The following is a 26,428-nucleotide window of genomic DNA, read 5'->3' on the forward strand; positions in this document are numbered from 1 at the left end:
TGTGGCTAGAAATTGTTCCAAGTTTCACTCAGTGTGACAATAAATTAGATGTGGCAGCAGATTGCTTTATATTCACAGGGGGCTTTTGTGTTTGTTTTAAAGCCCACTCTGGCCCCAAGGGCCCCGCTCCCACTGCTGACCTAGTCCTCAAAGCAGAAACAGGAACTTACTCAGGCTGCAGCCCCAGAACCCTGCACACGAGGATGGAAGAATTCTACGTGTCAAGTGCACGTCTCCTATTTAATTCATGCATTCCCCTGTGTAGTGAATGGCCTTATACATAGCTTGGGAATGCAGCCCATGGCTCTTAACATCCCCTGTGTCATTCTGTTGGTCAGTGGCTGGGCCCACACCCTTTCCATGCCATGGTGACTTTGCCTGAAGAGAGAAGGAAAAGGAGAAGAGAAGAGGGAGAGAAGGGGAGATAATGATGTGGCATGGACATTGGTTATGATGAAGAGTAGAAATGAGCCCCATCATGAAGTTGAGCTTGAAGTAAAAGGGGTGGGTGGGGTAGGAGTAAAATTTAATCATTTTGCCAAGAACAAAATAATCAGCCACAGCAAATTAAGCTCAATTTCAACCACTGATCCTGGTTATATCATCTCACTCCCTCAAGGCAAAACACAGCGACTACCAGAAATCTGAAATGCAAATTATAGCTTTGCATTCAATAGTCATTTGCCGATGTCTTTTATATGGGACCCTAGTTTCCCACCATCCCCAGCAGAGGGATTCCGACCCTGCCTTCTGCTCTAGGAGGTGGTCCACTAGGACTAACACTGAGCCACGGCACAAGGCAGAGCTCCTGCTATTTTTCCATGTTTATTAACTCAGAGTCACATGTTCCTTTCTAACCAGCCTCATCCCCAGTCTAACTGTGCTGGCTTAAAAAAAAAAAATTGTTCTTATTTTTTATACTACACCCAAATAGGGTTAGTTTTATCAGTGGAAAAGGTGGATTATTGTGTGGTCTGATTTGAGTATACCTTACCTCTATTCTTTGAGTTCTCAAAGTTATTGCCATCATCAGAAATTCCACCATTATATACTAGAGGCCCGTGCACGAATTCATGCACAGGTGGGTCCCTCAGACTGGCCAGCAATCAGGCTGATCGGGGTAGTGTCATCCAGTCCTGATTGGGGTCAGTGGGCCAGGGGGGAGGGACCACAGGAGGTTGGCTATGGGAGCGCACTGACCACCCAGCTGGCTTGGGGGAGGGACCGTGGGAGGTTGACTGTGGGAGCGCACTGACCACCAGGGGGCAGCTCCTGTGTTGAGTGTCTGCCCAATGGTGGTCAGTGCGTGTCATAGCGACTGGTCAACCAGTAGTTCTGTCAAGCAGTTGGAACAGTCACTTAGGCTTTTATATATATAGATTCACTTCCTTGGATGTTAGATTTACTATTAAAATGCAAAAACCTCAGGCAAGGACAATGCCACTGCATTAAGGATGCTATAAAATTGGGTGCACATTCATCTGTGTGTCCAACCTTCCTTGCCCCTCAAAACAATTTTAAATGAGCATGAAAGTTAACCTTGAAAGGGGGGGAAATTTTAAAAAAATAAACATAAAATTCAGTCTTGGAAGAAGAGAATGGCAGTGGAGAGGGGAGGAATCCCACCTCCATTTTATCTTGGTGGTGATGGGTCTAGGCCAGTGGTCGGCAAACTCATTAGTCAACAGAGCCAAATATCAACAGTACAATGATTGAAATTTCTTTTGAGAGCCAAATTTTTTAAGCTTAAACTTCTTCTAACGCCACTTCTTCAAAATAGACTCGCCCAGGCCGTGGTATTTTGTGGAAGAGCCACACTCAAGGGGCCAAAGAGCCGCATGTGGCTCTTGAGCCGCAGTTTGCCGACCACAGGTCTAGGCAGTCGGCTTCTGTGCTGCTATGAGTCTTAAGCCACCTTAGGACCCTTCGAAGTGGAGGCCAGATCATAGTTCCAATTTCCCACACCTTAGGGATGATTGAAGCTGGTCAGGAGATGAGGAGATCATAATAATAGTAACTATAATAATGAAGAAATATTCCAATAACGACTTTTAAATTTACAAAGCATTTTCAAATTCCCTTGGTCCCCATCATAACCTGAAGGGTGGGGGTGGGAACTGTGATTTCACTTTACAGATGAGGTTCAGGGAATTAAACAAGCTGTCCAAGATGGCCAAACTACTGAGCCTAGACTCCAAAGCACCTGGAATGACTCCAGTCCAGTCTCTCCTCCATATCCGGGATTGAACTTGTTCTTAAAAATGTTTCCCGAATGTCAGGGTGAAAGGTTTGATGGAAAGAGGTGTTTCCCTTTGAGGGGAAGGGGATGGGAGGGAAACTCCAGGAGGGAAAGAGGTGCTTTTCAAAGTGGGGGCAAGAGGCACCCGGCAGATTCCACAACCCCTTTGCTCTCCCAGCGTGGGGTGTGGCCCACTGAAAGGACAGCCATTTGCCTTCACCGGCTGCGTTTCCAGATGCCATAGGCAGAGCAGTGGCGATGGCCGAGTGGGGACAGGGTGCAGTGTCTCACTTTAACTATGTACGGACTGTCTGAGCAGTGACTCGGTAGTTCCATATGGAGAGATTTTTAACGGTGTCATTTTTACAGTTGTCCCTTCGATATTGTCGTTTCTGTGGGGAAAATGGAAACACATAGGGATGACAGGCATGCCATCAGGGTGAGTGCACTGGAGCTTTACAAGACGGAGTTGGGGTGATCTCTGCGGGCCTTGTCGATCTAGCTTTTTGACCTTGAACATGAAGTAGAAAAACAGCAAGGATCCCACACAGAGGTGCCCCCAGAGGGTTAGCCTCCTCTACACTCTGGCAGAGTGATCGTTCTCGAATAGGGTCATGCCTTTAGGACCTTCCATGGCTCTCCATTTCCCACAGGATCAAGTCCAACTTTGATAGCAAACCTTTCAAGACCCTTCACCATGGGGCCCTAAACAACATTTGCAGCTTCGTTTTTTGCCACTGCCTGCCCCCTCCCCACCCCAAATCATATATCCTGTGCCACTCTGCTGTCCCTTTTGCTCTTACGTTGTTTGTGAGCCACACCTTTCATCCTGGAGGCAGGCTCAGCCCTGAGTGTGTCTCAGCACCGGCCCTTGGCCCATGGCATCGTGGCTTGTGTTTTTAACTGCTCCTTGCCAACAGTTCTACCTTTTCAGCCAGCTTGTAAAATGGATTGTAAATCCCTTGAGGACTGAGAGCCTGTGGTCTTAACCTATTTGCATCCTGGGTGTTTATTCCAGTATTAAATGCTCATAGCACATTCATCACTGTCTTAGTATTTCCTCCTCCTATATGTCACTTGAACCCCTCCGCCTCCATTCACCACCTCCACTGCCACCACTGGAGCTCAAGCCACCTTCATCTCTCCCCCAGACCTGCTGTGGCCCCCTCGCTGGTCTGCTTTCACTCAGCAGCCGCTGTGACGCTTTACAAACTTAAATTGGTCATATAACTCCCCTGCTTGAAAGCTGCATGATTTAAAGGAGTTTCCCCGTTTTTCTATACAAGGCTCTTTCTTGCAGAGTAGCCCATGTGCCTCAGGAGTACCAGAGTGAGAATAGAGCATTAAATCACGACACGGGGGAGGCCTGCTGAAAAGAAAAGCCTTTGGGTCCCGGGTCACCTCCCCTGGGAAGCCTCTCCAGATTACCCCAGGTAGAAATGGCCTCTGCTCCCTCTGTGTCCCTGTCTTCTCTGACAAAACACTTAAGGGGAAACCTATATCCACTTTCGCATCTGTTTTTTAGTGTGGTTCTCTCCCTCTGTTAGATTGTAAGCCCCTGGTGAACAGGCTGGAGTACTATCTTTAGATAAAGCCAAGGCTGAACATAGTAGGCCCTTAATCGAGGCCTCTCGGCAGACCAACCAAATAAATGGCTCGTGTAAAAGGCATATTTTCCATTTCAGGAGCACTTGCCTAGGAGCCTAAACTGAATGTCATTCTCCTGGTCAATGTCATTGATGCTGAAATGTTCAAGCTGTTAAAGGACCATGAACTTTGAAGGGCCCTCGCTGGATCTAGCCAAAGACTTCCCGTCCTGTTCTATCCAGTGACATGCAGACCTGTGACTCACCCTTCCTGGACAGAGTTCATTGCCAAGTTCATTGCCAATCTTTCATTAGCATAGTCCCCCTCCCCCTTGTAACACATCGCGCCAACCCTCCTCCCCACTGACCTACTCAGTGAGGCTCTTTGCTGTGTTTGTTGCCCTTCCTGGCAAATAAAACAGCTCAGCTTTCTTTAGTATTAAGCTCTTTGGATTTTGTTTTCTCCTTTGACCCCATGACCAGCTGGTGAGCCCCAGGCCCCAGCCATGGCTCTGGAGGGAACCTTGTCTGCCACACTGTGTGTTACAAGACCCCATGCAATGGACCCTAGACACCTGCCTACTTATAAAATTACATTTTAAAACCCAGAACTCATTTTAGGAAAACAGCACTAAATTTACTAAATACTAAAGTATTATAGTAATAGTCCTATATTATTAATCCTATACTAATGGTAGTAGTAGAATAAGAGTAATACTAGTATATTAATAATGCCATGGTAATGGTAATAGTATAGTCATACTAAAGTACTAGAATACTAAATATAAGATTTTCTTTCCCTGTTCCTGGGTTTTTTTCTGCTTCACGTGTAATTCCTTCCACCCATCACCTAGCCCCTATGCTTCAACTTCCCCAGTTCGGACCTAAGAGTAAAAAATTGCTGATTAACACATGTGATATTGTTTGGAACAAAAAATTATGGAAAATGCAGGTTATAACCTGTGGTGTTTTTTTCTTGTCTTTTTCTTTGTAGGAGATGTCAGTGAAAAAAGGGGTCCAGAATGATTACTAACCTATGACTCCCAACAGTATGACAGGTATCTGTGCTTTTTAATTTTTCTTGGTGTGTCTCCGTTTTTGTTCCCCTTAATTGAGAACATAAGGTGTCTAGAAGACCAACCTGAGAGTCTTAGCAACAATAATTTCCAAACCAACAAGTGTTATGAAATGCACATGCATCCCAGGAATACATCTCTACGAATATGCTCTCATCTTCAGAAACTATGAGATGTGTCCTCACCACAGACTTGATGGGGAGGAAATGAGAACTCACTGTCAAAGGCTAGTTTTTAGCCATCCTGAGGTCTCTCTCGACACCGAATACATTCACTCATTATATTCACTCAGATCAATGTAATAAATAGCTCTGCACACTTATAGACCAGAGTCCAGGCATCTTCCCAAAGTGGGCTGTTTGTTCCATTCAGCAGTAGAATCAGAATGGAATATGATTCAACCACATAAGATAAAGTGAGCTAGAAACTCTTAGCAAGGGACAGAGGAACAACAGTATAACCCCTGAGGAACATAAGATTGCAAAAGCATGAATTATTTGTGCAACACATAGAGTAGGGTTTGCAAACTCAAAGCCCCAGGGACCAAGCAGATATGCCAAGGCCTGACACAGATTAGTTATATAAACAAAACTCTTCTCTCTGAAGAGAAGCCAGTCCTCCACTCTAGGCAATCACTGACAAGCCGAGATGAAGCCCTGTGTGTCCAGAGATGTTGACTCTTCAAAAGTTAGAAATCCAAGTTTTAAATAAAATACCCCCAATTGTAAATGTAAGCAATAAATGTATAAAAATATCAAAAACTCATGGGCCCATCAAAATGTCTGCTGACTGGAATCAACCATGGACTGTCAGTTTACGACCTCTGCAGCCACCATGCAGCCAAGCACCAAGCCATGGCTGTCCTTTTGGTTACTATGACAGAAGGGCAGTACCCATAGACTTCTGTGTGTCATGGGTACACCCTCACTTTTGATAATCTATTTATGTCACTTCCCCACCCAGTGACAAACTAAATGGACAGGACAATTCTTCCCAGAATTCATTCCCCAGTAGCACTGAGAAATTGAAGCAACCTAAAGTTGCTGCTCAGCCTTCTGGAAGTTTACAAGCCTTATGCAATGACCATTACATTACACTGAGTGGCCAGATTATTATGACCTCTGAACGCATAATAATCTGGCCACTCAGTGTACTTATGTATAAGGGAAAGCTTGCAAATCTTGATATGTCAAGGGACCAGGAGATAGTGGCCCCCAGCCTCTGGTTAGTAAGTCCTCTGCTTCTTTCTAACTACCCACAATGCAGTTCTTATACATGGAAAAACCTTATTTTAAAATCCCAACTCTGTGGTCAGTCTATACTGAGTGGCCAGATTATTATGCGTTCAGAGATCATAATAATCTGGCCACTCAGTGTATATTTCCCAGCATCACTGCCATGCCTCTACCCATCTACACTTGTGTTCCTGGTGCAACAAGACAGAATGCCAGAATGCTTCACACCCATAAGAAGTGAGGGTCTCAGAATCACCTTCTCACCTCATTTCTCATGAGTAGCCATCACAATGTACCCACTCCCATGGATGTTCCACTGACGACCTGGCCAATCCTCTTCCCCACTTAAATTTCACACTTTCTATGCCATAAACCTACTCGTTTGGTGGGAAATTTGTGTAGATCAAGCTTAGCTAAGCCTCCATGTGTTTGCTGCTCTGAGTGGGAATTTCAACCAGGAGTGGTGGCCTAAGTCTTTGCAGCCACAGACATGTGTGAGCACACAGGCACCAGACAGCAGTACTGAAAACCAAGGGAAAGTGCCCCTCTGATCAAGGACAGTGTGGGTCAAGTGCGACACACGGTGGCTCTCTACTCCTTGATAATCTGCCCCTTTGCCCCCGCCCTTGAAAAAGCCTCCAAAGATACAATCTCAAAGAACGGACCCTCCTGAGACATGAACATAGTAAAACTTGGTGTAAAAGTGGGTGATCCAATGGTTTTTGCTTGCTTTGAGGTTGGTTCTAGATAGAGTGTGGTACTAAACATCTATCCTAGATTCTTATAAAGCAGAGGTGGGCAACTTTTTTTTTAAGGGCCAGATAGTAAATATCTCTAGCTTTACACACTACGCCATTCTGCCATTGTAGCATGAAAAGCCGTGGACTATGTATAAACAAATGGGCTTGTCTGTATCTCAATAAAACTTTATTTACAAAACAGGTAGCAAACCAGCTTTGGCCCAAGGACTAGAGTTTGCTGACCCCTGTTCTAGGGTCCAAGGTAGTCCAGAACATCTTACTGTTGTCAGCTGATATCCAGGACTGATCTAGGATTCTGGGCCCACTCCAGAACAATTCTGGACTAAGCCAGCTTTCAGCCAATCTTGTGGAAGCCGAATGCTTTCCTTGCAGGCTAAATTGAAACCCAGCTGCCTCCCAGTGAGGTTTTGCTTTCCAGCTTTGCTTCTTAGAGTAGAAACTAACAGTAGTTCTATTTTCAAGAGGAATCTACTGCATACACACATATGCTCAGTATGTTAATAGATTCAGTTGAGAAAATTATCACTTTAGACTCCTTTGTTTGTAGATGAAGTAAAAAAGTGCCTCTTCTCTCTCTTGCTATGGTCTTGTACTACATGTTTATTTTTAAAACCTAAAGGGAGACCATAATAAAGTTGTAACATGTCAGAACTAAGCCCTTGCTTTAGGAGCATAATTTAAAGGGTAAATATGCATAATTTCTTCTTTGAAAAACATAATAGGTAATATTATTGTTATGCAGTATAGAAAACCAATTAACCTTTATGAAAAGAAATCCATTGTTTTACATGAACAGGAGTAAGAACATTGAATTTCTTTTCCTAAAACTAAAGAAATCAGCATTTTCGAATAAAAAAGCCACCTCAGACACGCTTCTTATTAAAGTTATATTTTGTATAAACTCAAATGGAAAATTATTTTCTGGAGTTACTTAATATCAGCTATGATGGAATTAGATCATGCCAAAATTTTCTCACTGCTTTCTTCAACTAATTTGAAATTAGGACTGTGTGAAATAACTCATTGAAAATACTGATTTATAAAGAAGAAAGTAAGAAAGTGCCTTAATATATTTTATTAATCTAGAATTAAGTGCTGCTTCCTAGATAATCTGAGGGGAATTCTGCTAACATTTGTGGCATTATAATGAGCTCTACTTTGCATAAAACCATGATTCACAGCATAAAGGAGTTTATTCTAAGATATGAATACCTAAGATGTTAAATAGCAAAGTTTGAGGCTTTTGGCCGTGGTTGGAAAGGAAACTAAGAACTCAGACTCCTAAAGGCCAGAAACAAGGATCTGTTATGTTGGCACTGAATCTGGCTTCATGAAATTAATATATGGCACAAAGTTGAGCCCTGTTGTGATGTTGTCTTTTTTTCCTCAAGGCATTACTGTTGAGTGCATTCCAGGTACAGGAGAGGGATGTTTGCAAGGATATGACATGAGCTTTCTCTGTTGTTGCCCATGTGCTCTCACTGTCATCTTCAGAGTGTTTGCTTCCTTGTCGGGATGGAGACATTAGTGAAGGAAAATGGGAGAATTGCAAAGGTGTTTTTTTTTTAACTTGCATCTCCCATTATTCCTTTTGGTTAAATATTTTTCATGTTTATTGCCCACTTGCATTTCATTTGCAACTCAGTTGTTTGCATTGACTGTCCAGTTCCCCTTTGTGGATATTATGTTCTTCTATTATTTGTTGGAGTCATTTATTATATATTAAGGATAGTAACTAAGCAAGTTACCTAATCCGTCTAGATCTTGAATTCCTTATCAATTAAAGGAGAAAAGTAAGACTAATTCATCTTTAGTTCCCCTTCCACTTACTTTAAGGTTAGATTATCTTAATACTTAACATTTGAAGGCTTATAAATCACACTTTCATAAAGTAATACATGGGCACATTGATGGTTCGTGTAAAGCAAGCATGTCAAACTCGCGGCCAGTGGGCCACATGCCTCGTTTATTTGGCCTTTGAGTGTAGCCTTTGAGTTTGACATGCTTGGTGTAAAGGAAAAGGGTGCCCTGGAGCAAGGTAGTTTGTGTTTTGAGACTATCCTACTGGACAAATTCTTCAGAGGCAAACAAAACATCTAATTTGGCGAAACTCGGTATTTTATTGTAAAGACCATTTCATTTTTCAAAGGTGACCCTCCAAGTGTTCCTTGGGCTTTTCAGCTGCTCCCTAATGACCGTATCATTCCTTCAGAAAGAGAATCACAGTTGCGCTCATGTCCTGCAACCTAAGTACAATGTCTTTCCGTGGGATCAGAAAGTAGTTGACAGCAAAATAATGACACCCTCAACAATAACATATCATGTTAGCAGCATACATATCGTTAACATTTCCCATTGTCAACAAATGCTACCAACGATTGCGTTCGTGGCTACTTAGTCATCATACAGTGAGGCAGTCCCTAATTGTTAAGCTTTTAATATAATGTTATATCAGTAATGTTATAATGAACTGAATTGTACGTCATATTGCACCTCTGATTATTTCCTCAGGATCACATTCTACTAAGTAAAATGCTGGGTTAGGGGGGATGAACATCTCTAAAAACATCTTCTGTTGCCAAATTGCATCAGATTATTGGCCAGTTGAGGCACCCATCAGCAGTGCAGCGTCCATTTCATCATATTCTCTCCAACTTTGGATTTGTTTTTTGGTAGTTTATTTTTGAGGAGGCTATTTATTAGGCAAAATTTTATCACACTTTTTAAAACTTACATTTTTCATACTTATAATGAATTTGACTACACACACACACACACACATTGATTGACCACTTAAAGGTCTTCGCTTGTAACTTACCTGTTTATCTAACTAATCTATTGTGCCATTTGTCTTTTTCCTATGATTTATATATTAAGAAATGAATTCATTATCTATCAAATATTACAAATATTTTTCCCATCTTAGTATTTGCCTCTGCTTTTTGCTTATGGTAATATTTGACCTTTTAAATCTTTTCTTCTTTTGAAGTAATTCCATAATAACAGAAAAGTTGCAAGATGACTAGTAGTTCAAATAATTCCCAGCTATCCTTTACCCAGAGTCCTCGAATGTTAACATTTTATCACATTTGCTTAATTCCTTCCCTCTCTCTTTCCGTCTCACCTACATAATTTTTATTTTGAACCACTTACTAATAAGTTGTAACATGATAGCATGGCATTCTTTGACATACAGAAGTTTTTAGCTTATATATAGTGAGCTCTATTGAGGTGTCATTCTATGATCTATGTCTTTGTTATCAAGCTTATAAATGTGTTCTGATAAGTACAGAGGGACAGAATTCAGTGGGTTTTATATAACAAGTTAACATTTCTATTTCAGTATGCAGTTCTTTTCCATTAAACACAAGAATGACTAGTTAAAGTCAGAGATCTTCTCAACACTCTCTCATATTTACCTTTTATGCACCAACTATCCACCCACAGTACCCAGTCCTAGCCTTTGGGGACAGGGAGGGCAAAACCTGGAAATTCTTTTGTCCCTTCTCCCAAAGTCAGGACAGCCAAAGCCCAGGCCTTTGTACTGGTTCCCCCTGCGAAGGACATAACCACCGAAGCCAGACGTGGTCTCCACTTCCTTTCCCATGTTACCCCAGGACTGGGAGGCTTTATGTTGATTGACACACTCCTGGCGTAATTATTCTGAAAGGGCATCTGGAGGCGTGTTTCAGTTTCTTCCAAATTCCTGTTTCCCCAGTTGTGGCCAAAAATGAAATGTAGCCTTCAATTCCATAGAGCCATCTATGCACCATACAAATGTTGCCACAAATAGTTTTGGATAAAGAAAACTACCAAGTTGCCTAAATAGCGAGCTCGCCTGTTGGTGGAGCTAATGACAAAAAGGATCTTTGATTCTATGTCTTGGGTATTTAACCCCACGAAGCAGCTCCCTCCTCAGCATGGTGTCACTTCTTTAAAAAATAATCGTAATACTCTCAACGATAAAAATAAATTAATGTTTAAAAATCTAACTGCAAGTAGGCTAGAAAGGAAACATCAGCCTTCCCCGGAAATGCCTTGAGGCCAGAGGCAAGGCTGCTACACACATCACACTGAAAATCTTTAAATTCCTCCTCCGACATCTCTCCCACGGATCACTCCTCATGGTAACTGCTGAAACCTCATGTAAACTTCTCCCCCTCATCCCAAAGGCTAAAAATCCTTGTGTGTTGATGCTGCACACACTGCTTCCCTCCCCCTCCAGTTTGGATCCTCCCTGCTCTCACCTGGTAGCCCCAGCTGCTCATGTCCTTGAAGATTATAGCACCTTCTCCCCACCGCTCCCATTACATCCCTTTTTTAATTTTAATTTCTAGTTTTCAATTACACTCTACTTTCAATATTACAATTATTTGGTATTAGTTCCAGGTGTACAGCATAGAGGTTAGACAGTCATATACTTTACAAAGTGATCCCCTCCGCTATTTCCAGTACCAGCCTGGCACCACACACAGTTATCATAATGTTATTGACTATTCTCTATGCTGTTTTTTACATCCCGGGAACTATTTGTAGCTACCAATTTGTACTTCTAAATCCATTCACCTCCTTCTCCCAGTCCCTCAACCCTTTTAAGACCCCACTCAGCAAATAAACAGAATTTCTCTTCTAAGGAATACACCTTAGAAAGCAAGGGAAGGGAAAACCACAAATGTTTATAATTTTACATATTTTCTCCTGTCACCCACAAATGGGTAGAAGAGGGGGAAAGTCACTCCATGGTGTCCAGTATGGGGAAGAGAGGAGACCAGCACCTCAGTTCAAGATTTTCTCCAGTTTCTACCATAACAAGGGGGAAATAAAAAAGAAACAGAGAATTTCTGCACAGCTAATATATACCCCTTCTTTTTAAACACAAAAGCAAAAGGAACAGAAAACAGAAGAACAGTGACCCTTTATATAATACTAGAGGCCTGGTGCATGAAAATTCATGCACTGGAGGGAGGGTCCCTCAGCCCAGCCTGCCCCCTCTCATAGTCTGGGAGCCCTCAGGGACGGGAGGCAACCCAGCGATCAGGGGAAGGCGACACCCCATCACACCTCTGCTGCTGCCACTGCCGACAGTGCAAGCCTTGGCCAGCCCTGGTTACCTGAGCATCAGGCAGCCCTGGGCAGATGGGCAGCCACCATCTGAGGCTTGCCTGTGCCTCGGGCCGGCCCTGGGTGGCTGGGGGGCTAAGGGGACTGGGGGACTCCAGAGGCAGGCACACGGAGCGGCCAGGCCCACCCCTTGCCGCACACCTGCCACCCCAGCGGGGCTGAGGGGACTGGGCACCACCATCTTGTGGTTGTGGGTACCGCCATCTTTGAGGGCAGGGCAGTCAATTAGCATATTCCCTCCTTATTGGCAGTGGGTGCCTCCATCTTTGCAATGGCATGAGGGTCAATTAGCATATTCCCTCTTTATTAGATAGGATGAGTGAGTATAGAATCGGACCTTGCCATATAGTCTACCTGAAGAATAATGGCATCCTGCACTCTGATTGTCTCTGTTCTCCCATCCCTCCCCAGCCTCTTTAACTTCCTGAAGTTCTCCTGAGAGAGACACTGTTAATGAAAAGACCAAGTTAATGAAATCACACCAAATCCAGCCAGATTAGTGAAAATCTTCTCTCAAAACTCCCGAGACCTCTAAGACAATTAGTTGTAGAACAATTTCACTTTCCAAACTTGAGCTGCAGCCAAATGACCAGGAAGTTGAAATATTAAGAGAACAAGGCTTTATATAGGGTGAAATATGGAAGCAGAAGAGTTGTGGGGAGGAAATTATTTCTTTACCAACAACTCCTGTGTTCTTCCAAGAAGCCACTCTTTACAACCTTTGGCTTCTCCTAAACTCCTAACCCTAGCCCCATTGTCCCTGCTCCCCACCCCACCTCAATTGTCACCACCATCATCATCATTACTACTACCATCATCATCATTGACCACCATTTTCACATCATCACCATTCCGATGAACTCCTTCAAGCCTGTTGTCACCAAGAATTGCCCAGCACATCCCTCCCCCAACTTCTAACACAAATAACAACCTTAACCCACCAGGATTCCGTCAGGACCTATCATCCTCTCTAATCTCCCACATGCCACTAAAGTCCACAGCAGTTGCACATATGTAGGTGCAAGGTCCCTCAAAAGAATTGAAGATAATCTTTCCCAACAAAAATGTAGTCCCTGAAGAGCATGTGAAGTTATTTTGTTTGCAGTGAGCCAAGAGTTATTTTTCTATGCCACCACCACCCATCCCCACCCCAAACTGGAAAGTCCCAGGCTTGCGTTTTATCCCACTTGGCTTTTTTTTCCAGACGTGGCAGTGAGGTCATTCTTGCTGTAGAATTTGGCTGTGCTATAGAAGGGACACTACTGTGCAAGTCCAACCCCCAAGCTGGTAGAGTGCAGATGCATTTGTTTTGATGCTGACGCTGAGCTGAGAGTCGTTTTCTCCAGTCATCACATTTTACACATCAGTAGGCAAAGGCCAGTGTAGTGAAGTCACATGGCCAAGGTCACCACAGAGGACTTAAGTGTTTGGACCATCAGCTCCCCCTGTAGCTGCCAATAAAAAGAAAACTTTAAAAACCACTGGTTTCCCATCATTAGATTCCATTCTACTCATATAACATCAAATTGTGGTTCTCATCTTTCTGCCAAGACCCTCCTGTTATTCCCCACCACCACCACCTCCCTTGAATCCTGTGGTTCAAACCTTTACCTGCCAAACTGCATTTTTTAATAGAATTCATTGCCTATTTTTACTAATCAAAAACAAAAACAAAAATCTGATATATTTGATGAGCAGGATGAAATGACCAGTGTTCCCATACTGCACAGATATATGGAAAAAATTGCTATACATATATATGTGTATTTTTTAAATCAGAAGGCATAAGATTTTTCATGAAAGTGGCATAGGCTAGGGGAAATAATGAACAACATAGACAGATGAACAAGAACAGACCCAGAAACAAGGAGGCATGGATCAGACTGTCGGGCCTCGGGGGGAGGGTAGGGAAGGGTGGGGGTAAAGGGGGAGATCAACCAAAGGACTTTGTGTGCAGGCATGTGAGCCTAACCGGCGGTTAAGGACAACAGAGGGGTGAGGGCATGTGTGGGGAGGGGGGTGGGATGGGAATGGGGGGACGAGGACAAATATGTGATACCTTAATCAATAAAGAAATTTAAAAAAAATAATAAAAAATAAATTAAAAAAAAAAAAAGAAAGTGGCATAGGTTGCCTCATATCATTGTACTAGAGGCCCGGTATATGAGTTCATGCATGGGTGGGGTCCCTCAGCCTGGCCAGCGATCAGGTCTGTCGGGGCCGGCCAGGGGGAGGGACCACAGGAGGTTGGCTGACCGTGGGAGGTTGGCTGTGGGAGCACACTGACCACCAGGGGGTGGCTTCTGCATTGAGCATCTGCCCCCTGGTGGTCAGTGTGCATCATAGCGACCAGTCGTTCAGTTGTAATAGTCACTTAGGCTTTTATATATAGAGATATATAGATAATTTCTCTTGGGCCTTTTCAAACTTTATAAATTGCTTATAGTTTTCCTCAGTACTACTTTTATGGACCTCAAGTTAAGAGCTATTTGAATGAGTAAATTCTGTGTCCTAATTTTCTCAACTCTAAGTAGGAATTATACTCCTATAATATTTAGCTAAATAGAACTATAAATGAAGCCGTCAGAATTCCAATTACTACTGGCACTGCCTTTAATCAAAAAGGTCTTTCAGTATTATTATAAAATTGTTCTTCAAAAATTATGTCTATGTAAGTGAATATAAAACAGCCTATCATACTCAATGCATAATGAAAATATTCATGAGAATTTCAATCATTTGATACTGTGCACCAAATTAGATCAAGAAATCATTGACATAAATCAGAACATTAGTAAATTCTTTGAGTTTTTTCAACAGAAAATTCTAATTAGATTTAACATTAGTGCATCTACGATATTGGATTCTAGGTGATTTTCAGCTGGTAATTTTTTAAACATGCAATACCTGACTATTTAGTCAGGGGCACTGATCTCTTTTCCCTTAGATTGTCAAATTAAAAAAAAAAAATGATAACAGCCAATTCAACAGTAGCTGTCCAGTGTGAATGAATCAAAATTACATCTTTTTTTTTTTTTGTCAGATTAGCAAAGATATATTTTCTCTTTTGGTATGCAACAGAATTTTAGTAATTAGTTTATGTGTGCCATTAGATAAGAAAGGTTGAAAATCATTGCTCTAGGGAAACAGCGGAGATAAAAAAAGAAAACAGGCACAGAGTCTAGTTGAGTACGTAATATGGTACAGTCATTGTCACTAGCAAGCTTTCAGTAAACATGAGTGCTCTCTTTTTTTATATATTTTTATTGATTTCAGAGAGGAAGGAGAGGGAGAGAGAGAGAGAGAGAGAGAGAAGCACCAATGATGAGAGAATCATAGATCGACTGCCTCCTGCACACCCCCACTAGGGACCAAACCCACAACCCGGGCCCATGTCCTCGACCAGAATCAAACCCGGGACCCCTCAGTCCACAGGCCAATGCTCTATCCACTGAGCCAAACCAGCCAGGGCTAAATGTGAGTGCTCTTGCTTCTCCAATGCACAATCTGAAAATTTGATATGATTTCCTTTTTTTTTTTTTTTTTTTTTTGGCCCTATGCATCTTAGCTATGAAAACAAGTTTGTCCCGGAAATTCCTGATAGAATAATTTATGGAATAATGATACATCTGAGAGACTGAGAGGTCAAGTAGAAAATGTCTCAATTGTTCCTATTATTTGGGAATGAATTGACAGGGTGAGAATTCTGTGAAGCATGTTTAAGGCGCAAGGTCTTAAATCATAATGATGTGAGCTACAAACAAATACTGGTTTGGTTCCAACACAAGTAAACAGAGAAACATCAAAGCTGAGAGCCCTCTTCAGAGTCGGTGGCCTTTACATTGTAAAGCGTCCTTTTCAAATCAGAGGAAGGTCTTCAGAGGTGGTACATGGTTCCCCGGGACCAGAAGGCATAAAGGCTGCAGTGGCTCCTCCTGCTTGCTGACAGGTCAGGAAGAGCGTGCAGACCTCTCACAAGAAGCAAGAGGACAGTATCTGCATCCCCCACACTGCTGAGGCCTTGGTCTTCTGGCCGAGACTCTCCCCCGCCGGGGGTGGGGGGAGTGGAGGGGGACCCTCACCTCTCTATGGCCCTCCTTGACTCCTTGTCTCTCAGCTCTTGTTTTATTGCGTCCTATGATTTCCAAATAGGACAGAGGAGCTTTCTATTTGTTTTGTTTGAAAGCCTGCCTATTTTTTTTACTCTCTTGTTTCATCCTTTCTATGAGGCTCTGTTTTATTTCTCTTATTTGCTTTTATGCCTTTCTTTTAAGTGCAGGATGGCATGGGTGCCAGGAAAATGAGGAGGACAATATGTCTCTGAACCAGGAAAGTATATATCATCTTCATTCTAGTTATCTCTGCACCAACCATTTTTAATGCCCCCAAACCATATCTGTATTGCTGACCCCTTAAAATGCAACAGAGGGGCCAAGGGCACAGGCCTGTGGTTAGATCCACCTAGGGTCCAGTGTGGCTCTACCTCTTTAGCTGTGACCTTGGGTAGTTGCTTTTCCTTTTTTAATACTCAGTTTCTCCATCTGTGAAATGGAGGTGATCATTTTTTATTTCAATATTAGTGTAAGGGTCAAAAGAAATAATGTAATGTGCTCAGCACCATGGCTGAAACATTGCTAGCCTCAAGTAATAAATGGTAGGTGCCATCATCAACCACCACCATCTTCTCAGTATCTCCAGGCCAAATGCACCATCCCTTGCCAGAAAAGCTTAAGGAGACAAAAGCAGCTATCCTGTTATCTTACTTCAAATACAGTAGAGGATGGATTTGATACATTCCGTAACCAAATGCCATCCAGCTTTCCTGAACAACCCATTTCATAATCAAATAGTCATAGGTGTGCGATTCAGAAGTGGGTCCCTGGTTCCACTTTCCAGGTCTGATCCTTGAGAACTGTCCATCCATTTTAAGTATCCCTTTAGGATGTTTGTGAAAGAAAACACCACTGAAAACCTATTACGAAAGCATCTACAATCCTTTTGCTGCTGGCCTGCCTCCACAATACGGCTAATTATATCACCCCCACCTTTCCAGACAAGAATTTTCAAAAGATCCTTTTGTGTGTGATTCTTAGCCAGTTCACTGTTAGAAAACTCAGGATGTATTGATCAGGCCTGTGATTGGTCTCATCTCTGTTTCCAGACAGGGGCAGTTGTAGCCATGGTACATTTCTCACCTTTCAAACTACACAGTTCAGAGCATGATTAATTAATAGAGACCTGCTTAAGATTCCAAGTTTCCAAGATTAAGAATATGCTGTGCTTTCTGACCCTGTCAAACCCCAGCCCATCATAAGAATTTTTATTGTGCCACAAATTAGTTGAGAAAAGGCCTTTGATCTCCACATGCACTGACCAAGAGGACAAGAACTAAATTGGCCAGAGTATGGGGCTCCTGGACCTGGGAAAGGTTGGCCCGTCCAATGATAATTTCACCAAACACACTTTCTAATTAGCCTTTTCGCTTCTCTCTCTCTCTCTCTCTCTAAGGGTCTGATCTACTTGTTACTCATAGATTTCGCCACTGTCCTCCATTCCCTTTGTTCACGTCATACCATATTGCCAGAACTGCCCACCGCAACATAGAATACTATCGTTTGCCGCTCCCCAGAGCTGGTTTAGAAAGTCTGTCAACGATCTTGGCACAAGGAATCCTCTGAATGCTCCAGCCCAATATTATATTATCCTAAATAATCAGCAGATGTCTTAATCCTGAGGACAGACTATAGAAATGGAAGACAGGGGCTGCTCGTTCTGGAAACAAGGCGCTTGTTAGGTGAGGGCTACCTGACTCCACCATTTCATCCTGAACTGTCTCAGCTCTCCCTGTGTCAGGTGGGAGGCTCTGATGGAACTTTATATCAGGAGTCCAAACTCTTGGAGGGCTCAAGGCACATAACTGTTTTGCTTATAACTGTCCAGATGGCCTTGATCAAATATGACCACCTTCTTGGACCTCGATTTCCTTTTCTATAAATTAGGTGTTTGAACAGGGGTGAGCCCTAAGGTTCCTGTAGCCCCAACTATTCTCTGAATTTTACTACTCAGAGCCCAATGGATGAGGACCAAATGAGCTAGGTAATTTGCCTTTAAAAACTGGGCGTGGACTATTGCTGCACATCAAGCTGGCATACATGACCCTAGTTGATGGTGAGAAAACAAAGGTAAAGTGGGGAACAATATACAATGATTTATGAAGTCAACTCAGTGTGGGTTTGCCAAGTGAGGATCATTTTTGATGTGGCATCATCATACACTGACATAAAAAAGATCAAAACTTTATGTTTCTAAGGCTTTAAATGACAATAAATTACTCTAAAGCTTATCCCTGCTACTAATTATTTTGTTCATGTTCATGCTGTGTCTGTTTCACTTGCTTTAAATAAAAGCCTATTCACATGCCATCCAAATATAGGTCCACAGCAGTTCAGATAGAAGACAGCCTGGGACTTATGGTAGCAGGGATATTTCAAGTACCTAACATTGGGCCCTATCATAAGAAAACCTATAAGTCAATATTAGTAATAAAAAGAAAATAAATAAGGCTGTTTGGAGCACAGTAAGTTTCTTTCCTTGCTGGAAAGCTATTGTGATCAGTACCAGCTACAAATGATTGCTTGTAATAAAAAAGTACTTATGATTATATTCCAGTGAAACCACATCACAAATTTGCTTATGTAAATTACAACTTCAAAAGGTGAACAATGCTTTGTCAATTTCACCAGCTTTCCCACCTACTAAAACTAAGTGTCCATGTTAATATGGCACCATCGCTAAAATTTCACAGATTGGAACTGAGTTCAGATTAAATTAGTGAATCACTTAAAATACAGGTGTCCTTGCTAGTGCTGCATCTATTAGTCATTCATACCTCAGAGCACGGTTGACGACTGCTGCCTCAGAGTATATTAATTCAATCAGACTAATTCCTAGAATCAGTCCCACTGGTTTGTGGGAACGAGATGACAGCACCTATAAATAAGGAACTCCAGAGGAAGAGCACTTTGAATCAGAGACCCCAAGAAACTCAGTCACCTCACAGCTTTGCCTAAAGCTGGTTTTCTCAACTCCAGCACTATTGACATTTGGGGATGGACACGTCTTTGTTGTGGGGGCTAGCCTGTGCATTGTAAGGTATTTAGCAGCATCCCTGGCCACTACCCACTAGATGATAGTAGGGTGCGCGCGCGCACACACACACACACACACACACACACTCAAGTTAAAAATGCCTCCAGACACTCCCAACTGTCCCCAGGAAGGCAGAATACCTGGCTGAGGACTGCCAGCCTCGGACAGCCCCATAGGCACTCATGATAACTACAGTCTCTGTATCTTCTTTTGAATCAGTATATGGATCCACCAGATTACCCTCATACAGAGGTGACATAGAGGAAGCTCCTTCCTCACTTTGACAGTGTCCTTCCTCCACCCCCACCCTTTTCTCATCTTTCCAGGTAAATGTAACCCTAGGATTGAGGCCGTTGTAAATGAGGCAGTCCCAGGGAGTACACTGCCCATTCTGCTTGGGGTAGCCAGTTTGGATCATTTCGTGACACTCGCCATTTTACCTGCCACATCATTCTAAATAAACATGGCAATGAGAACATGTATTTAGGTTGAAGAGCACTTTGGTGCCACCATTTCAGTAGCTCAGTTTGCTCTGCAAAGCTGTCATCTGTGGACATATGGCAGCCAAACAGGATAATTGCTAATAGCCCAATACTTTTCATTCTTTTGGTTACTATTTGGTCAGAAAATAGGCCAGACTTGCATAAAGCTGTAACTGTTTGTATCTTAAGCTGTGACCTTTTTGTTTTTCCCTAAAAAAAATCATGCCTTTCAAGTTCTCAGCATCAATGTTCTCAGGCACTAAAGTTTTATGGTCGGAATCAGGCAAGTCATTTGGACATAATGTCCTTCCTACGTTTCTAAACAAACATGCCCTTTGACTCCATTCTTTTGGAGGAGAGATTTTGCTTTCTGAAGCCAAGTTTCCTGAGGAAATAGATGAATCTCTCTCAAAGCAATATTTGTGCTAAGAGATGGTCCATCATAATTTCCATAGGATTTCCCATCAGGGCAGCTTGGCCCATCTTGAGGAAGCTTCCAGGCACCACACTGCCTTTTAACTAGCTTTGTGACTTGTGAGAACATTATTTATTTCTCTGGGCAATTGTATCGCCTGTAGAATGTAGTATAGTGGTTATGAAAACAGTTTCCTATTGGTTATCTGTAACTTTGGGCAGCATCTTTAGCTCTCTCAGCTAAAGTTTCCTCACCTGTGAAATGGGCTGACAATACCTCCTTCACAACCATTGTTGTAATGAGTAAAACACAGTATGCATCCTGCCTGGCACATAGTAGGCCTTCTACACGGGTTAGCTGTCACTATCATAAACTCAAAATGAAGTCATCCTTTTGTCAGTTCTAAATTATTTCTTGTCCTTTTAACCTTTCAGATGGGCATCTAGAAAACAAATCAATTCTTTGTTAGCTTGGATGTTCTAATTGTTTGCTTATTTTTGCCTTTTTAATAAGTTTTTTGGCCACTTGGAGGCAGAGTATGTACCACCATAAATATTAACTTTTTTAAAAATATTTTTTTATTGATTTCAGAGAGGAATGGGGAGCAAGATAGAGACAGAAACATCAATGATGAGAGAGAATCACTGATTGGCGGCCTCCCGCACGCCCAACACTGGGGATCGAGCCCGCAAACCGGGCATGTGCACCGACAGGGAATCAAACCAAACCGTGACCTCCTGGTTCACAGGTCAATGCTCAACCACTGAGCCACACTGGCTAAACAACATTAACTTTTTGAAAAATCCTCACTAGCAGTCACTCTGGGAAACAGAATCACTCCGTGCACAGCTGTCTCTTGTTTGATAAATTTACTGGAAGAAAAGACATTTTAATTAGAAAAACAGCTCTTAGTGTTTGAGGTATAGAGTGAAAATGTCAGAATTTGAACAGTGTTGGGATTGAGCAATAAATCCTTGTGGTCTACTAAAAACCATATGCTTTCAATTAAAAAATCATGGAACAAAGAATCAAAAGACCCATCTCAGCTCTTCCTCTGTCTGGGTGACTTTGAGTAAGAAAGTGACCACTCTGAGCTTTAGTTTCTTTATTTCAAACCTCTCATTATATATTCTAGCCCATAGAGTTTAGTTATTTTTGCCTTGATGATCATCTAAGTCAGTGGTTCTCAACCTTTCTAATGCCGCGACCCTTTAATACAGTTCCTCATGTTGTGGTGACCCCCAACCATAAAATTATTTTCGTTGCTACTTCATAACTGTAATTTTGCTACTGTTATTAATCGTAATGTAAATATCTGTGTTTTCCGATGGTCTTAGGCGACCCTGCTAGCGGTTCTCAACCTGTGGGTCATCACCCACAGGTTGAGAACTGCTGCTGTAGAGCCTAAGACCATGGGAAAACACAGATATTTACATTATGATTCATTATATAGGCTCTACAGCAGCGGTTCTCAACCTGTGGGTCGCGACCCACAGGTTGAGAACTGCTAGCAGGGTCGCCTAAGACCATCGGAAAGCACAGATATTTACATTACAATTCATAACAGTAGCAAAATTACAGTTATGAAGTAGCAACGAAAATAATTTTATGGTTGGGAGTCACCACAACATGAGGAACTGTATTAAAGGGTCACAGCATTAGAAAGGTTGAGAACCACTGACCTAAGTCATTCAGTGTTGACTTCCTATAAGCAGCTAACGGGCTGATGTGGTTGGCTAGACCTCCTTGAGTTCAGATCCTGACTTTATCATTTAGTCACTGTGTGACCTTGGGCAAGTTGTTTAACCTCTCAGTGCCCCAGTTTCTCATCTAAAAATAAATGAGAATAATATTTCTACTTCACAGAGTTTTTGTGAAGATTGAATTTAAAGTGTTCAGAATGGGTGCCTGGCATATAGGAAGCATACATTAAATATTAGCTATTGTTTATTATTTCATTGGCTATCTCTAGGGAGGAAAATCTTAAAAAGATGAAATTCTAATCAGATTTCTTGGTGTTTGGGATTTTTCCATTTAATGAACCAAATTTATCAGCTAATCACTTAGGAAATAAAGACATTAAATACCCATCATCCTCACTTCCCTAACCTTCAATCCATCAAACACTACTTTCCCCGCTGATTCCTGAATAGGAAAGATCTTCTCTCTGTATAGTAAATATTTTAAATTGGATAACCCACATGTTTAACAAATTCTATCTACTTTAAATGGAGACTGTGTCTGTAGCACAGTGCCTCAAACATCAATGTGCACATGAATCACACAACGATCTTATTAAATTGCAGATTCTGACTCGTCAGTTCTGGAGCCAGAATCCCGCATTTCTAACAAGCTCCCAGGTGATACAAATGCTGCATATTCTCAACTACACTTCCAGTAACCAGGCCTTGGACACTCAGCCATTTGAGGATGGAGGGCACAAGGTGGCACACCTGGCCCTCTATGGGGGCAAGCAGGTTGGAGAGAGGCAGGCCTGTGGGGAACCATTGCCAGACACCCTTCTACAGCCCCAGGCTTACCAGCCCTATTTTAAGCAATTGAAAAGTTAAAAAATAATAATAAAAGGTATGAAAAGGACAATAGAAATCCCACCTACTTCTCCTGATTCTCCTGAACTGTAGAAACATCATAGAATAGGTGGCACCCAGCAGTATGACCCTTCTGCAATGCTAAATTCTCTTCCACAAAACAGGCAGCTGGGAAACAATTTAATCCTCCACACCATTTCTGCTACTGGGACAGGAACTCTGCGGTACAGATGCTGCTAAGCCAGACCCTCCAGGGGAACATACCCTACAGGGGCTGTCATACCACTAGGACCCCACTTCATGACGTGCGGGTTTGATGGATTTAGCAATATTCTAAGGGCCTGAAGAAAAGCCCGGAAGCTTCTTCTCTCAAGGAGTCCTGGCCTATCTCAAAGCTTCCCCCTACAGGGCAGAGTGAGGAGATGCGCATGCTGTGGCAGCATTTCTGCTCCTGAACAAAAGGAAAAAGCAAACCTTTCCAGATTGAAGTGTTTCCTGCCTAAATGAGTTCTGCATAGTTATATGCACAACATATACCAATGGAAAATGGTAGTGAAGAGGAATCTGTAGACTTGGACACCAGCGTATATTTTTGTCCATGTTGTTAATCCCTGGGTGTGACGGAAAGAAGATGTGTGCTTTGCTGCCAAGTAAGGAGACTCCCTTTAGAGTGTGATATGTAACATCGACCTGCTCACCTAAGAGTCACAGTGTGTCTTTCCATTTGAGAAATTGTACCTCTCAAAGTTTCTTCTTTATCCACAAATTATGCCCCAGTTCTGGTTTCCGAAGTTAGAAAAGATTCCCATGCATTTTCTACTTTTGGAAGGGGTATTTCAAGCTTGGGAACATAAAATGGGGTCGCTCTTATAGGCTACCTCATGTTTTGTTTTGGGTTTTGTTTTGTTTTTTCAAAAATGTGGGTTCAGATTGGCAACAAGAATAAATATTATGATCTGAACTTTCATGCAGGAGAAATCTAATCCTGGCAGCAAACATCTGTTCCCTTTTATGTGCATTTGTGCCTCTTTAATAGGAATGTGTCTGCAACAGCTGTAGCTTTTCTAATATCCTAAATGGAATCACCCTGGCCTTTAGAGTAATTACCTCCAAGTTTGAGTCATCCGACCTGAGGCTTCTCTGATCAAATCGGTATGAATTATGGAAAACCAAGTGCCCGTTCCTGGGGGAGGAGTCCATTGTGCCCTCTGGAGAGCACTCGCCCAGTCTTTGGGGCTCTGGTCAGTGTTCCAGCAGCCAACGCGTTCGGATGTGGTTAAATAATTATAAGGTGTTGCTCATGGATGTGGTCACCGCCATGTTTTCATGCAGTGAAATTCCAAGTGGCATTTCCACCATGATCTTTCCACTGTGTTTCACGCTAAACTTTAAAAAAAAAAAAAAAAGGTTCTAAATGCACACTTGTCAAAAAAAATTTAATGGTTTTAACTTATTATCAAGAGATTATCATTGTAGCGTCTAGTTTCAGAATAATTATGTGAGGTTTCTATAGCTCTGATGATTGTTTTTCATCTGGATGGTGATTGCCTAATGGAATAGACAGGAAAACTGGAGAAGTTGGAGCAGCCAGATAAGGAAAAGATTTGTTTCTCTCTTAGCAGCGCCCAGATCTCACTCACTTAATGGACTGGGAAACCCTGCCAATGAAACAAGAGAAACCCTCCGCGATAGCAAACGTAAATTCAGCCGCACACAGGGCCAGAGAAGGCCAGTCTCAGCAAGAGGGAGAATTCGGTGGCAGGTGCCCAGTCAGAGAAAGACAAAACCATATAGCAATGGAAAAGAGCCTCCCTGAACAAAGAGGCTAAGTTTGCAAGACTGTGCCTACGAGGAAATATTTCTGAGGACACAGTTCATGTAACCAGACGACGGCTGAGCAAGGGCCTCGGCAGATCCGAGTTTATCAAGTCTCTGAAGTAAAGCAGCAGAGTCAGTCTCCAGACGTATACCCTCCTGTTGGAATGTCTGAGCTCATTACATGCTCCTCAGTATTCCATCCACCCATTCATAGATTTTCAAATAAAACCTAAATAAAGGGGTAGCATTTTCTTCTCAAACCACAGCATCCAGTTTCTTTAGGGACCTCTGCTGCAGATCTTGAAATAGTCGCAGACACATAGCACTTGGAAAGAGGAGAAGTGAAGAAAGAGACGATCTGCGGAAACAGTACGGGACCAAGAGAAGGTAATGAGCTAGGGCACTTATCTGAGAAGCTGGAGCATAGAACAAGCACAAAGAGGAGAAATATTGATTCCTGTTTCCCACTGGGCTGCAAAGGAGAGGGAGAGAGATGCAGAGGGCTGCCGAGTTTAATTAAATTCCACTCAAGGCAGTGAGCATTCATTAATGGACCCGGCCCCAGGCTCCATGCTGCGGTACATAGCTATAAACAAGCCACGGTCCCAGCTATTAAGGAGCTCACAGACCTAAACAGGTGAACTAGTAATTACAGTATATTGTGACACACTCTAAATAGAAACATGGGAATCACCTGTTAACATCTCTCCACCCTTATTTTCTCATTGGTTAAAATGACACACTACCTACTTCTTGGCACTGTTATGTGAGTGCCTATAGGTGTGGGAATTGAGAGACAGATTAAGTTAATTAGAGTCCAGTAATGGCGGGGGGGAGGCAGGGGAGGTGTGGATACTGTTAACATAAAAAAAACATTCAAACCTGTAAAGAATTTTGTGAGTTTATTTAAGCCAAACTGTTGATAATTGCCGGGAAGCGGAATCTCAATGTATTGGGATAATGCTCCAGAGAATGGCAGTTTTTCATCTTGTTTTATACATTATAGTCAAAGGAGGAGACATAAGTGGGTGACATGAAATCCACTGGTGATAGATTAGAGAGGCAGGTGAAAGCAAAGCGGGGGAAATCTCTGGGCTTGGATAAAAAGTAAAATGATAGACACATACTTCTTTTACTTGATGAGTACAGGATAGTTAACAGTCAACAATTAACTCAATAACAATGAGGGGATTTTTGGGCTCTGTCCTGGCATGCAGGCCCATTTGGTTGTGCCCTGAGGGGTCCAGAAAAAAGGGAAGTTACAAGTTACCATGACATTTCACAAGTATGTTATCTTAGATGCAAAAAGACAATAGGCTCAGTAAAGATCTTTGTCAAGGAAGATACTTGCCTAGGACATGACTACCCACTATAAACTGCTTCTTAATTAAAGGTTCTTAATTTCAGACCATGTTTTGTCGTTACTTTAGGTCTCTTGAGTTTGCAAGACTGCCATGCAGGCCTTTCCTGAGATTGTCAGGTGGCCCCTTTTTTGTCCACAATACCATTGACACAATACAGGCAGGACATGGTACATTCTTGCCTTATAGAAGAGATAGAGACAAGTATCTATATATATAAAAGCCTGAGCGACCATCCGACTGTTTGACCAGCTGGCCAGTAGCTATGACACGCAATGACCACCAGGGGGCAGATGCTCAACACAGGAGCTACTGAGCTGCGGTGACTTTGCAGCTGTGGTCTTGGGTGACACACCCAGAACCAGAGAGGAAGGAGCCCGATTCCTGGGTGCATCACCTGAGAACTGCCCTCTTGCAATCTGGGACCCTTCTGCGGATGTTGGAGAGTTGGTTTTGGTTCGATCCTCACAGGCCAGGCCATGGGACCCCACCAGTGCACGAATCCATGCACCGGGCTTCTAGTTGTAGATATTTAGGAGAGAAATCCAAAGAGGGAGAATAGTTTGCCCAAAGTCACACAACTAATAAGTAGCAAAGCCATAATTTGAACCTTGACTAGCACAGTACTATCATACT

At 42.5% G+C, this 26,428-nt stretch overlaps 1 protein-coding gene across 7 annotated transcripts in view; it reads left to right on the forward strand.

Moving 5' to 3' along the window:
- THRB (thyroid hormone receptor beta) overlaps positions 1 to 26,428 on the forward strand; it is a 292,618-nt gene that overhangs the window by 204,776 nt on the left and 61,414 nt on the right. For 6 of the 7 annotated variants that reach the window (XM_054708075.1, XM_028129998.2, XM_054708074.1 and 3 more), the window contains one exon: positions 4,820 to 4,883. The exons of the other annotated variant lie outside the window; for it this stretch is intronic. In XM_054708075.1, the coding sequence (XP_054564050.1) occupies positions 4,862 to 4,883 (22 nt within the window). In that variant the 5' untranslated portion in view covers positions 4,820 to 4,861. The remainder of the gene's footprint in view (positions 1 to 4,819; positions 4,884 to 26,428) is intronic. 7 annotated transcript variants of the gene reach the window in all.

The sequence above is a fragment of the Eptesicus fuscus genome, chromosome 18 (genome assembly GCF_027574615.1).
Source record: "Eptesicus fuscus isolate TK198812 chromosome 18, DD_ASM_mEF_20220401, whole genome shotgun sequence".
Lineage (NCBI taxonomy): Eukaryota > Metazoa > Chordata > Mammalia > Chiroptera > Vespertilionidae > Eptesicus > Eptesicus fuscus.